We start from the raw sequence: 14,072 nt of genomic DNA on the forward strand, positions 1-14,072 counted from the left end.
AGCCATTGGAGTCACTCTGGGTTCAAGTGAGATGGGTCCAGTCCTTGTCCTCAGCAGGGCAGAGATCAGCAGGCAGCAAGATAGCTTAGCAAAGCAGAGAAGCAGTTCCTCAGAACAGTCAGTCCAGGCAAAGTGGCAATCGTTACAGCACAGTGGTCTTTACTCCAGCAGAGGTCTTCCGAGGTCCTATAGTGTACTGTCTTGGTATGGTCAAAGCCCCAATTATTATACCCAAATGTGCCTTTGAATTGATGGGCAGTGACTTCACAGCAGCTCCTTGAAATGCACATGTCTCGTTTCATCCCAGCCGTGACTGCCAGGCTATCTTTGGGGGCGGGGGAGAATCAGCCTTTTGTGTGAGACACAGGACACTGCCTGTTCAGAATTAAGATTGAGCTCCCACGCCTCCTTCCTGCCCAGTAAGGCTATCAGAATGCAGATGAATCCTGTGTCATACCCACCCTTCCTGTGTCTGTGGCTGTCTAGAAGGAATGCACAAAGTGTAGCTGCCACCCAGCCCAGACGTGTATTGGAGACACAGTGAGTTCTGTTGGGAGACATACTTTCTTTGTGTGATACTGGTGCTTAAATAATACACCTAGATATATGGACCATCAAAGTATCCAAAAAGATTTACAGGTCTGGGCTTGTATCAAACAACTTCGAGCGTAAACAAGATCTATTAATCATTCTGATTAGAAAGGAGTAGCTGAATCCTGTTTCATATTTTTGGAATGGTACTGATAAATCCTCTTTAGTGGCAAAGTTGGATATAACATTGCTATTTTAGAAATGCCACTTTAAGATGGTGGACATTTCTCTGCTCTCAATTTAGTTCTGAGTGCCTGTAACCTGTGTCCGACACTCTATTAATAATAATGGGGTTGCCCTGTGTCCCTCAGCACCTAGGTGTACAATTTTCTAAAGCTACAGGGACTTCTGTTGGGGAGAGACAATTTCTTTGTGTGAAACTTGTGCTTGAATATTGCATCTAATTTAATGGACCTTCAAAGTATCCGAAAAGATTAACAGGTCTGGGCTTGGGTCAAACAACATTGAGCATAAACAAGATCTATTATTCATTAGATACAGCACACCAAACATTGCGATAACTTGGTATATTCTCATATTATACATCCAAGTTGTACACGTATTTGAGAAAGTCTCATATATGTCTGTTACACAAAAACACATAGAAACATGACTTATTGACAAGGTGACACACTGTGGACACATGGTCTAACAATAAAAAATAAACAAATGACAGAAACGTAGTTTAAGACAAAAGAGTGAAGTGGAAAAATGGCCGTTTTTTCAATTATCAACACTTCAACCCCAGGGCACTTGTGTAATACGGCCCCTGGGATACACCAATGTCACCATGTTTAGGGTAGAAGCACACGCACTTTAGCACTGGTTAGCAGTGGTAAAGTGCTCAGAGTCCTAGGCCAACAAAAGATACAGCAAAACGTGGAGGTAAGCAGGCAAAAAGCTGGGGTGAGGCCACCATAAGGATGACAGGTATAACATTTACCTATTCCTTATCGATGTATCCTTGATCTACATTATATTGTACCATAGTTGTTTTCATAATCAAGGGAAGTTTTTCTTTCAGTTGACTGGAACTTCAATGTACAGCTGCTCCATTATGCGCACGTAATATTATGATGTAGAATATTTTTATGCACAGATTTTCTTTCAGAATGGCTATCCACTCACTGGCCACTTTTAAAATGACTATAACTTCTCTCATTATGGGATGCCCCAGCACCTCTTGCAGGGACTTCAATGTTTCTGATGCACGCTATTGTTACTTCTTTGTGTTTTCATAATTTGGAAGTCTTCCTTAAATCCCGACTGGTTGTCTCCCGCAGTTTGTGCAATTAGCCTACGGAACTTCAAGATGACTTTCTCAAATTATTTGCCTTCCGCTCTACCTCATTTCCTGTGTGAAATAAAGTGCCACCGTTTTAATATGAGATTAAATCCTTTTCAGCAGAGATCACCTCACACCTCGTCACCACCTTAGCAGTAGTTGTTCCAAATGTCTCTTATTTTGTGCACTATGGATTCCAGAGCCAATGCCTATAATCTTTTATACCAAAGCCCTTTAAGTGACTTTCAATATGACGTACTTTTCTGAAATTATCTTTATGAGGTCCTTGTTATCTTCAATGCTGAGCAATTCTATCTAGAAGCCTTTAAGTTCAAACACATCACCGTGGGATGATTCATGAGTGGCACACTATGATTGAGCAGTCATGAATGCTTAAGTATATTTATTTGCACAGATCTTAAGATATAATCATAGGCAATTTGCAAATCAAACAGCAAAACTGCTGTTTTGCTCACACAGCTTCCTAAAACTTTAACCAAAAGAAACTCTCTGAATGATAGGCATGCCCTGGACATATTTTACAAAGCCCGGCGTGTCAGCTACAGTAAGGATATGCTTGTGTTTTCTCAATAAACAGATAGTGTAATTTCTTTTATGAAAAGTTTTTAATTTTTAACATTTGACATTTTGTGGACATTGAGTTGCTTCTTTACCTGCGTACTGTCTGGCTCCTACAGGTGCTCTCTTTCCATGCCTACTTTCAAGAGGCCATCACTGACAGCAGAGAAGAAAAATTTAGAATCAGGCAATGCAAAATATACTTTTACCTTGAAGATGATACAATTCAGGTGGTCGAACCACATGTAAAAAACAGTGGAATTCCACAAGGTATGTACAGCATGTGTAAGTGTGATTCTTCTGTCTAATTTGTTTGAGCACCTATGTGACTAGTTAATGCACCTGGACTGGCCTATGTGACTAGTTATGCACCGGGACTGCTTGTTTCATGTGTCTTTAGTGTGGGGCCCACTCTCTCTTCAACCTGTTCAGCCTACTCTTGTCTGAATAATTCATAACATCTAACTTTTCAAAATGTATTCTCACACTGTAGCCTCATTGCTGGACAGCCTGCCTTTAATTCCTAAGTCAGTTCCCTTCATTCTCCTTTACTGCTGCACCCCCACTGTTCATTCTGCCTAGTGGCTTTTTACCATCTTGCAAACTTGCTCTAACTCCACCTCTGCCTAGCTTCTAGTCACTACAATATGGTTATTTCTTATAGAAGGCTTTGCACAACCTAACAGTCCCTCGCTGCTTCTAGCAATTTAACGTGACCGATACACAACTTTCCCCATGTACTGGCATTCTTCTACTTAATTTGTAAATCACAGTAAGTCAGAAGACACGATCTTCTTTAAAATGTCCTATTACTTACGGTAATCTTCATTACTCCGGGTCCCGTAGTCCTCGACACCTTCCTTACAATATGAGATTATCCTATCTCTGACAGAAAAAAGAAAAAGAAGGAATGCTGGACCTACCCTCCCCCTCCCGCCGGGAGTACAAAAGGGTACATGTCCCAGCATTCCCTCTGAAATACCAAGCCAAAGGATGAAGGCCGGCAAACAGGGCGGGAGGGAGGGAAGCCAGGAAGGTGTCGAGGACTACGGGACCCGGAGTAATGAAGATTACCGTAAGTAATAGGACATTACCCCCAGGTCCCTACGTCCTCGACACCTTCCTTACAATATGAGACATACCAAAGCAAAACCCCGGCATTCATCCCACAAAACACAACAAACAACCAGTACAGCAAAAACCAGGCATTTATTGAGCACAGAACATAAATCATGGGCGAACACAACCCAACACCCCCAAAGCAAAACCGCCCTCATCACCCAGCAAATTGAGGAGACGGTAATGCCTGATGAACGTATTAGAAGACGCCCAAGTGGCCGCCCTACAAATCTCCGAAAGAGGGACACCCCGGACCTCAGCCCAGGAGGCCGCCACCCCCCTTGTAGATCGACCCTGAACACCCACAGGAGGAGGGGACCCAGAAAGAGAATAGGCCAAGGAAATGACCTGCTTCAGCCATCGACCAATGGACACAGACGAGGCCTTACGTCCACGGCGAGCAGCCCCAAAAGATACAAACAGGGAGTCAGTCAACCTGACAGCCGCCGTGCGCTCAAGATAAATACGCAAAGCCCGGCACACATCCAACAAGGACCAACAAGGACCACCCGGGGAATCCAGAACAGAACTCAACTCAGGCAAGACCAATTCCTGGGACCGGTGAAATTGAGAAGCGACCTTAGGCACGAAGGAGGAATCAAGGCGGAGCACCACCCCGCCCTCCGAAAAGGACAGGAAAGGTTCCCGTGACATCAAGGCCCCCAACTCGCCCAGGCGTCGGGCAGACGTGATGGCCACCAAGAACACAACCTTCAAGGTCACAAATTTCAAATCCACCTCCGACAAAGGTTCAAATGGAGGACTAATCAAGGCCCGAAGGACCAAGGGCAAATCCCACAGGGGAAAGGAAGGCCGGGAAACCGGACGAGACAGAGAAAAACCACTGAGCAGTCTGGAGACCAAATCCTCATCATCAGACAGATTACCCCACGGGGAACGAAAAGCCCGGACAGCCGCCCACTGGGCACGCAAGGTGGACACAGCCAAACCCTTCTCAAAACCTTCCCACAAAAACTGAAGCACCGCCTGCAAAGAACAGTGCAAAGGGGAAAGGTCCAAGGCCGCACACCAACGACTGAAGTTACCCCAGTGGCGATCATAGGACAGGAGAGTGGAAGGCCTACGGGAACTCTGGATGGCAGCAGCTAAATGTTCCGGGAATCCGCGCCGCCGCCACCCCTGCCTCTCAACCTCCACACCGACAGCCGCAAGCGGAGAAGAGACAGTGGCGGTGAGGACCGCATGGGAGACGGGGACAGAGGGAGGAACCACGGGCCCCGAACCGCCAGAAGACGCACTGTCGGAAACCAAGACCTCCGAGGCCAAAAGGGCAGAACCACCACCACCTCCCGATCCTCCAGACACAGTCGGGACAGAAACCTGGGGATCAGCGCCAGGGGGGGGAAGGCATAGAGTAGGCGGGACGGCCAGGGAACCGACAGGGCATCCACTCCCCAACAACCCTCCTGCCGAAACCTGGAGCAGAAGCGAGGAAGCTGCGCATTCAGCCGGGAGGCAAAGAGGTCCAGAAAGGGACGCCCAAACCTCCCGCACACAAGCCGAAATGCAACCCGGGTGAGAGACAACTCCAGAGGAGCCGGAAAGCAGCGACTCAGGACATCCGCCGCACAATTGTCCACCCCCTTGATATGAATCGCAGTCAGAGACAGCAGGTGACCCTCCGCCCAACAAAACAACGGAATCACCACTGCGTTCAAGGAAGCCGAACGAATCCCCCCTTGATGGTTGAGATAGGCCACCGACACCATATTGTCCGACCGCACCAGGACGTTCCTGCCCATCAAACACACCCGAAACCCCATCACGGCACGGGGCACAGCAGTCAACTCCCGCCAGTTGGAAGACCTGCGACTCTCCAGCAGGGACCAGCGACCCTGAAGGGACTGAGAACCCAAGGTCGCCCCCCACCCCAAAGCGCTGGCATCCGTTGTCAACACCAGCGACGGAGAGGGCTGCAAGGGGAGCCCCTGAGACAGATGGCCCGGATCCGACCACCAAAGCAGTGCAGGCAGAACCACAGGAGACACCGGCACCAGACACACCCAATCGCGGGACAACGGATCCCAGAGAGACAGAAGGTAACACCACAGGGGGCGGAGGTGAAACCGAGCCCAAGCCACCGTAAAGACCGTCGCCGCCATCAGACCCATAAGACGCAACCAGAGGCGCACCCGAAAGGAACCTCCCGCCTGGAATCTGCGAGCAAGGGACAACAGGGTCACCACCCGAGGCTCTGGTAGGAACACCCTGTTGAGGTCCGTGCGAAACCGAGCCCCAATGAACACCAGATCCTGCGAAGGGGTCAGGTGGCACTTCGGCAGATTGATCAGAAAACCGTGCCGCCTCAACTCCGAGCATACCAACTCTCTCGCCTCCAACAGCAGGGCCCGAGAGGGAGCATGGATTAACCAATCGTCCAAATATGGATACACCATCACCCCCCGGAGATGAAGCCAGGCAACCAAGGGGGCGACAACCTTCGTAAACACCCTCGGGGCAGAGCGAAGGCCGAAGGGCAGAACCTGGAACTGAAAGTGGCACCCCTGAACACAAAATCTCAGGAACCGACGGGACCTTGGATGCACCGGAACATGATAATAGGCGTCCTGCAGATCCAGGGTACACATGAAGTGGCCCGGCAGAACCAACGGAATGATCCGCTGCAAGGTCTCCATGCGGAAGGGAATACGCAACACCCCTCGGTTCATGAGCCGCAAATCCAGGACCAGGCGAAACCCCCCGGTATTCTTGGGCACTAGAAAAATCAGGGAATAAAAGCCCGACCCCACCTCCGAAGGAGGAACCGCCTGAATGGCCCCTTTCCGAAGAAGATCCTCCACCCCCTGAACCAGGTGGTCCCTCCTGGACCGGCAAGCAGGCCAGGGTGTCGGGCGGAGGCCGGAATCGGGAGGGGGAACAGAAAACTCCACCTCGTAACCCTCCCGCAGAACATCCAACACCCAAGCGTCTGAACATGACTGAACCCAGGCATCTAGGAAGAAGCGCAGCCGCCCTCCTACCAACAACCCGGGAACCACAGCCAAAGAGTCAGGAGCGAGGCTTCGGGGGAGGGGGAGACCTAGCCTTACGGTCCCGACCCCCGCCAGCAGAGAACCTTCCACGGCCCTTCCCAAACTTGCCACGAAAGGAAGGCCGAAAGAAAGATCTAGACTTAGAGGGGGCAGAAGAAGCAGGAGCAGAAGCAGACCCTTTAAAAGAAGACGAATGTTTCTTTTCCTTAAACAGTTTGTGCAGTTTGGTCTCCAACTCCCCCCCAAACAGCATAGAACCCTGAAAAGGCAAACGCAAGGCACAAGCCTTCTGCGCAGAGTCAGTCTTCCAGTCTTTAAGAACAAGACTGCGCCGAGCCGCCACACAGGCCCCACCAGAAAGCGCAGCAGCTCGAACTACATCAAAAGACACATCGGACAGAAGTTCAACCTGCCGCTCAATGTGTTCAAGAAGCCCAGAACAGTCCGTGGCATCGTCCATTGACTGGTACAGAGACTTAATGTCAGACAGCAGCGACTGCGACAAATAAGTACCATAAACACCGGCCCTCAAGGCCAGATGAGATCCAGAATAAACCTTCCTCAGTGCTCCGTCAGCCTTCTTATCCACAGGGTCCTTCAGCACAGCGTCCTCAGATAAGGAAGTGCGACCCACCAAACTCGCAACAAACGAGTCAATGGGGACGGAATCAGGAAGATCCGTAGCCATATCCCAGAGTGGGTAAAGACGGGCCATAAAACGCGGAACCATAATGCGATCCGGATCCGCCCACTCCCTTTTCAGGACATCCCTAATAAAGGGATGAACAGGAACATCCACCGCTGCAGAACTCTGGAATTGGCGGAGCAAAGAACCCCCAGAAGTACTGGGAACAGCGTCATCAGCAAAGCCCATATTCCGCTTCACGTGCATCAGGATACCTGGAAGTGCGTCCTTTTCAATATACTTCCCCTTCAGCTCAGAGTCACTAGCCCCAGCCGACTCGTCAGCTGAAGAAGCAGAATCACCGGAAGCCGCAGCAGTCACCTTGCGACCGGCACCACCAGAACCCATTTCAGTAAGGGTCTCCCTGATCAAGCGCTTCAAGCGCGCATCCCCACCCCCACCACGGCGTCTGGACCGGGCAGGAGAAGGAGAACGTGACCCACTGGCAGAAGAAGAAGAAGAGGAGGACCTCTCCCTATGACGCCTCTTCCTCGAACTCTTCCCCATCCTGAAGCAAGGAACAACCCAGGAGGCAGTAGCAATCAGCAAAAAATGCACAGGAAAGAAACACCGCTACGCGGTACTCACCAGCTGCCCCCGTTTAAATAATCAGGAAAAACGACCGGGCAGAAGCGCCTGACCCTGTCCCAAACCGGAAGTCAGGCATCGACGTCACAGGAAGGCAACATCCAACCAGCCAATCCCAGACGCGAAGTCGGCCGCGCCCCCTAACAAGCCCGGCAGGAAGGAGGGGCGGCCATCGGGCAGACGCGAGGTCCACGCGTTCCCACAGCACAGCGCGACCCCCAGGAGCGCCAAAAGGAAGCCCACGCCACTCCCCTCAAGCCCGGCAGGGAGGGAGAGGCCATCCACGCCGCCGAGGACACCGAAGCCCCAGCGGAAGGTAAGTTCGGCGCAGGAGCCGAATCCATGCTCCACGCGCCACAGCAATCCCTGTCAGAATGACAGAAAAAAGAAACAGAGGGAATGCTGGGACATGTACCCTTTTGTACTCCCGGCGGGAGGGGGAGGGTAGGTCCAGCATTCCTTCTTTTTCTTTTTTCTGTCAGAGATAGGATAATCTCATATTGTAAGGAAGGTGTCGAGGACGTAGGGACCTGGGGGTAATAGTCGTCTGTACCTTCATATCGCTGACATCATTCCTTGGAGACATTAACATATTGGTGCAGAGGAGCATCTCAACAACAGGTTTTCTATTTTTTTTATTGTACAGTGATGAGTAAATGTGAAATGCGTTTTAATGTAGTGGAAACAATGCTTCACAATACTGTATTACAGGGTCAAACTAGGTGACCACAAAACATTGCTTTTACATAGAGCTTAATACCACAGGTGTTGCTGTTCATAAGCACTGTCCCTCTTGCCATTCCACAACACAACTCATGTTTAGTGGCTACTGATTATAATTTTGGGGGTACACCTTTTTTTCTGGCGCCTCTGGCAGGGAGACTGCCTACAGTCTGTAATGACTAGGATCCTTCACAGCCCAACGAGTATGAGATGTCTGTGATTAATATGGGGCTACACACACACACACATAGTTGTGTGTAGCCCCATGATGTTGGGTGCCTAAAAGACAATTGTGAACCTTTCTGGGAGCAGTCATCTGTTCCACTGGATTTCAGTGTTTCTACCCTTTTATCCCTTCTTCCTGTACAGGCCAGTGTAGCTCAGATTGTTGTGTGTCTAGGGTCCATCCGCTAAGTCTACAGAGGATCAGACAGGAAACCTTTTCTGTTTTTACTGGTAGGAGGAAGATGTAGCAATGGCTTGTAGGATACTGACACTTGTGAAAAGAAGGACCAAGGGCACGACAACTTGTTCACACCTGGAACAAGACCTGATCTGTGCCCACCCCTGGTATCCTTTAGCAATCTCAGGAAGATGAGGTGCTGTCCCAGCAATAACCTCTGATGAGCTGTTGCCTTTCTGAAGTGAATTCACATCCTCTGTTAGAAATATGGAATGTTTCAGCTGAAGATGGATAAGGAAATGCAACAAACATTATGAGATGCCTTATCACCAAGGGTCTCGGCACTACAGATTTAAAAGGTCACAGGCATTCAGGTAGCTCTTTCTAAATGTTCAAGTGTAGCACAGCATTTCCGTGACTGTTTGGTCAGTACAGCACTAATAAAGGATGTAGAATACTGCTCCAAGATGATGGCCATGTTTATACTCACATCAAATCACCAGGGGATGGCAGAGGTAAACGGAGGTAACTCGTCCTCCAAAAACAATCAAATACCCCAAAAAGAGTCCATCCTACTGTAGAAGAAAGGAAGACGTAACCTCTTTATAGGACTGGGAAAAGAATCTTTCTTTTTTTGTTTAAATTCTTTTGATTGAAGTTAGGTACAACCTGGAATAGAGGCAATATATTATACATTTGTACTCACATTTCCCTCAGTCTCTAATGAAGACAGAGATTCCTGATGTGTGGGTAGCGCGCTCGTAAATATAGTATCGGAAACATTTCCTCCTGTCCATGTAGCTATATTGTACTTATACAACTATAAAACTCCCCCCCAAGTGCCTTGCCACCCCCCCTACCAACAACGGTGGTGTCACAGTTTTTCCACTATCTCATGAGGTTGTAAGATGCGACATGGGAAGTCAAGCGTCATCTTAATGCCGGACTGGACGGTGTGTTGGGTATAGCAAAGAAAGTTTCTTTTAAATAACCATGGTGGCATGCTTCATCATAGGGTTCATCCCTGCCCTTCTACAGACAGGGTCTGCTGCTACCTGTGCAGATGCGGGAGCACTTTATAAATGGATGTCCCTATACACCTATGTTTTTTTTTTATTCTTTATTCGTGATTATACATATAAGGCAAATTTACCTATAATCATCATACATTTAGCAATCACGGTTTTCTATTTTCACCCAACAACAGGTAATACAGTAGTGATCTTCCACCAACAGTTCGGATCCATGTAATCTCTATAACTGCATTATGGCCGTTCGGCGTGTGACATTACCCAGCTATCCGCGGGCAGCTTGTTGGAGAACATCTATACACACACAAATGACTGAAGGAGAACACCTTCACCCTCCCACTCCCACCCCAACTATCCCACCCCTAACCCTCCCGTCTCCTGAGCGCAAACGTCTCACATTGGTACAATTCTCCGGGCTACAATACTGACTACTCTAATGCAGTAATAATACATAAACATATACACCAATCTGGCCTTGATATGATCACTCTCCAGATGTTTGTCCTCAGTGCGTATTATGCGGTCCATCCCTTTGGGACAGTGCCGGGTCTAGACTATCTAAGTCAAGCAGCATAGCCTCCCAATCCATTGCCATAGGGTGTTTCCGCCTCCCAGTTTTCTCCTCTCTCCTAAGGGTGACACTTTCCACCTGGCCCCATTATTACCACTATCCAGCACCTCAAAGCGCTATGCGTTGTAACGGTATTCGTTGTAAATACCGCGTTGTAAAGGTATGCGTGGTAATAGTATGCGTGCTAACGTCATACATCCGTTCGAGTACCATCTGCAACACATTATCCGCTAACTCCTCGCCGGTCTCTTGTGCCCAAGTGTCCTGTAATGTAGTGAGGGATATCGCTGCGTGTAGTCTGATTCCAGTATGTAACCACCTCACCAAGTGCCCCCCAGTCCCCATATGATACATCAGGTGTACTAACTCATGTCTAGGTGGTTGAGTTCGTTGCGAGGCCCAAGTCGTTCTAATATAGTGGGACTCAGGGTGCGGAGTGGAGCGGGGGCCCCTGCTGACTTCGAGGGCCGCCTGCTGATCTGGATGCCGGTTGTCCCCTGAGTGCAATGGACGCCTGCCTCCCCTGGTTGTTGGAGGTGCGGGGAAGCGCTGTGGGGTTGCACGGCGCACCACGGGGCGGTCTGGCGCAGGGTGTGAAGTGCCTGTGGGTCATGCGGGGGGCCGAAGAAGATCCTACATGGCTGATCCTGCAAACTGGGGGCTGGAGCTGCGTGGGGGTTCTCCCCGGGCCTCTGAATCCATTGCTGCCCCTCCTCTGGACAGCGGTGCAGTGGTGCCGCCCGGCAATGGAGTAGCTGCTTGAGATCGGGCGAGTGGCAACTGCAGGCGGGGTCTCTGGCCTGTGAATTCCCTCCCGGTTGTGCTTGTGGTGGAGCTGCTGGTCTCGAGAGGGGCTGAGGTGGTGAGTGAACTGTCTACCTGTGGCTCCCGTCCCTGCATGTTGGGGTCTGTGGCTCGTACAGTGCCCTGCAGGAACCTGTGGTCCCCCTCCCTGAACTGCGCAGGACCTTTACCGACTTGAGACTTGCTGGGGGGGCGCTATTGGAAAGGATACCTCAGAGGGCTTCATTGGGCAGCTATGATGTGGAAAGACAGGACGGCCAGATCCTCGCAACCCAACACCATCACCCAGTACACAACCCCACGCCTCCCGTCGCAACGTATCGCCCGCCAGGCCGGCCAGGAGGACGAGGAGCGGGTGTCCGGTGGCTCCTCCGAGTCCTCCAGGGCGGAACTGTTGAAGGCCATACAGAAATCCAACACCGCCCTTGAACGGCAGATTGAGACAGTGTCCATCGACGTTAATCTGCTGAGGGCGGACCTCCGCAAGGTCACCGATAAAGTAACTGAGGCAGAGGGGAACATAGCTCAGTTACAGGAGGAGGTGGCTTCTCTTAAGCAGACGGTGACACAGCTCTCGGCCACCACAGGGGAACTGGAGCGAAGGGCAGATGATGCTGAAGGGCGGGCGCGCCACAGCAACATCAGAGTCCTGGGCATTCCGGAATAGGCGGACAAAGGGAAATGCGGAACGCTTTCTGGAATGATGGATCCGCACCACGCTCTGCCCGACAGGACTATCGGAGGTCTTTGTGATCGAACGTGCCCATAGAGCGCTGATCCCACCGCCATGGCCTGGTGCCCCGCCGCAAGCCCTCATCGCAAAAATTTTAAATTATCGCGACAGAGACTGTATCCTAAGGGCGGCAAGGGAAACAGCGGACCTCACGTTCAAAAATTCTAAGGTCTCTGTCTATCCGGACTATACCCGTCAAGTCCAGGAACAGCACAAATCCTTTTTGGTGGTGAAGCAAAAGTTACGGGACCTGGGCCTCCAATACATGTTGTTGTACCCGCCACACTTAAGGTCCTCTCCCAAGGCAAAGCCCATTTTTTCGAACGCCAGAGGAGGTGTGGGAGTGGCTTGAAATCAGGGGCGAATCAATCCCCCCTGAGGAAAGGTGTCGCTCTAGGGCTGCTTGGGGGACAAGGCCTGTGAGGAAGTGGCGCTCCAGGCTGCGGCGGTCCACTGGTGCCTCTGGCGATGCTGAAGGACGAAGGGTCACGGTGGGGGACGATGGGGCCCTTTGCATGGAATCCACGGGGGCTGAGGACTTGCTGGTGGCGAGTGCGGACAGCCCGCGAGATGATGTGTTGGTGCCGGACACACTGCCGCCACAGCTGGACGCCATACCGCCCACGGTGGACACAGTACCGGAGACGCTTGCTGCTGGGGCCGTTGAGCCGGAGATCCGGCCCTGAGGGACATATCCTTGCATGTTAGCTGGACCTTCGAGCTGTGTCTTTCTTGCTTTTTTTCAGGGTCCTGGATGATGTGTTGGTATGGCCTGGGTGTCTGCGGGGGGGCCTTGGGGGCGGGGAGGGTGCAGGCAGCACGCCCTTCGTATTTAGGAGTTTGAGGGGCGCGGAGTGTGTTAAGGGGGCTAAATGTGCCGGGGGATGCATGGGGGGAGAGAGGGGGTTTGTTCCTCAGTATTGTTGGGGTGATTGCTACAATTTCGTTGATGGGGTTGCTGTCTACGTCCTGACACCGACGGGGGAAGGGCATTTCAGCATGTTTAGTAGTTGCTGGAATATTGCTCGTGGGAGGGGGGCAAGGGGATCGTTGGGGGAGTTTGCTGGGGGGGGGTGTGTTACAGGCGTCAGTTGTTTTGCAGTGCGGGCACGAATTGGGAGGATTACAGGATGTGATGATGGGGCCCTGGAGGGGCCCGGCGATTGGGCATGGGTTACAAGTATTTAACGTGGAACGTGAGGGGGCTGGGCACGTGCGCTAAACGGCATAGAGTCCTTTCATTCCTCCATAGACACGGAGTCTCCATTGCATGCCTCCAGGAGACTCATTTAGATGATGAAGGCGCTCGTAAATTGGGGAGAAAGTGGCGAGGCCGATTGTTTCACTCTTCCTTCTCCTCCTATGCTAGGGGGTACTTATTTGGGTAGCGCCCGGGGTCCCATTTGCCATTCAGTACATGGAGGCGGATATACAGGGTAGATACTTGCTTTTGAGGGCAAAACTTGATGAGAGAGACCTCACGCTTTTGAATTCCTATGCTCCTAACGTAGATGATCCTGGCTTCCTAACACTTCAGGAGGTGCTGGTCCCGGACCTGGAGGCCCCTTTGTTTTGGGTGGGGGATTTTAACTGCGTCCTCAATCCCGTTTTGGATCGTCACCCTCCCCGCGTGGGCACGAAGCCGTGCATGATGAAGCAGCTCAGCGAGGTAATGGGGAACCTGGGGGTGATGGATATATGGCGCCAGCGACACCAGACCCTGAAGCTCTATACATGTTTTCCCCCACTCATAAGACACATAGCAGGCTGTACAGGATTTTGGCCGCCAATGTTAATGCTTCCATCTCGTTGGCAATCACACATCGGGCTCGCTTTCTCTCTGACCACTCCCCAGTGACGTGCATGGTGACGTGGGAGGGGCGGCCCGCCCGCCCTCGAACCTGGCGGATGCCAGGGGATCTCTTACAGGATCCGATAGCAAGGGA

General features: G+C 51.1%; 1 protein-coding gene across 1 annotated transcript in view; it reads left to right on the forward strand.

Annotated features, from left to right (window-relative positions):
• Positions 1-14,072, forward strand: part of EFHC2 (EF-hand domain containing 2) — a 413,024-nt gene that overhangs the window by 39,829 nt on the left and 359,123 nt on the right. Inside the window, exon 3 of the mRNA XM_086934106.1 lies at positions 2,575-2,725. Coding sequence (XP_086790232.1) covers positions 2,575-2,725 — 151 coding nt within the window. The remainder of the gene's footprint in view (positions 1-2,574; positions 2,726-14,072) is intronic.

Source organism: Lissotriton vulgaris, chromosome 8, assembly GCF_964263255.1.
Source record: "Lissotriton vulgaris chromosome 8, aLisVul1.2, whole genome shotgun sequence".
NCBI lineage: Eukaryota > Metazoa > Chordata > Amphibia > Caudata > Salamandridae > Lissotriton > Lissotriton vulgaris.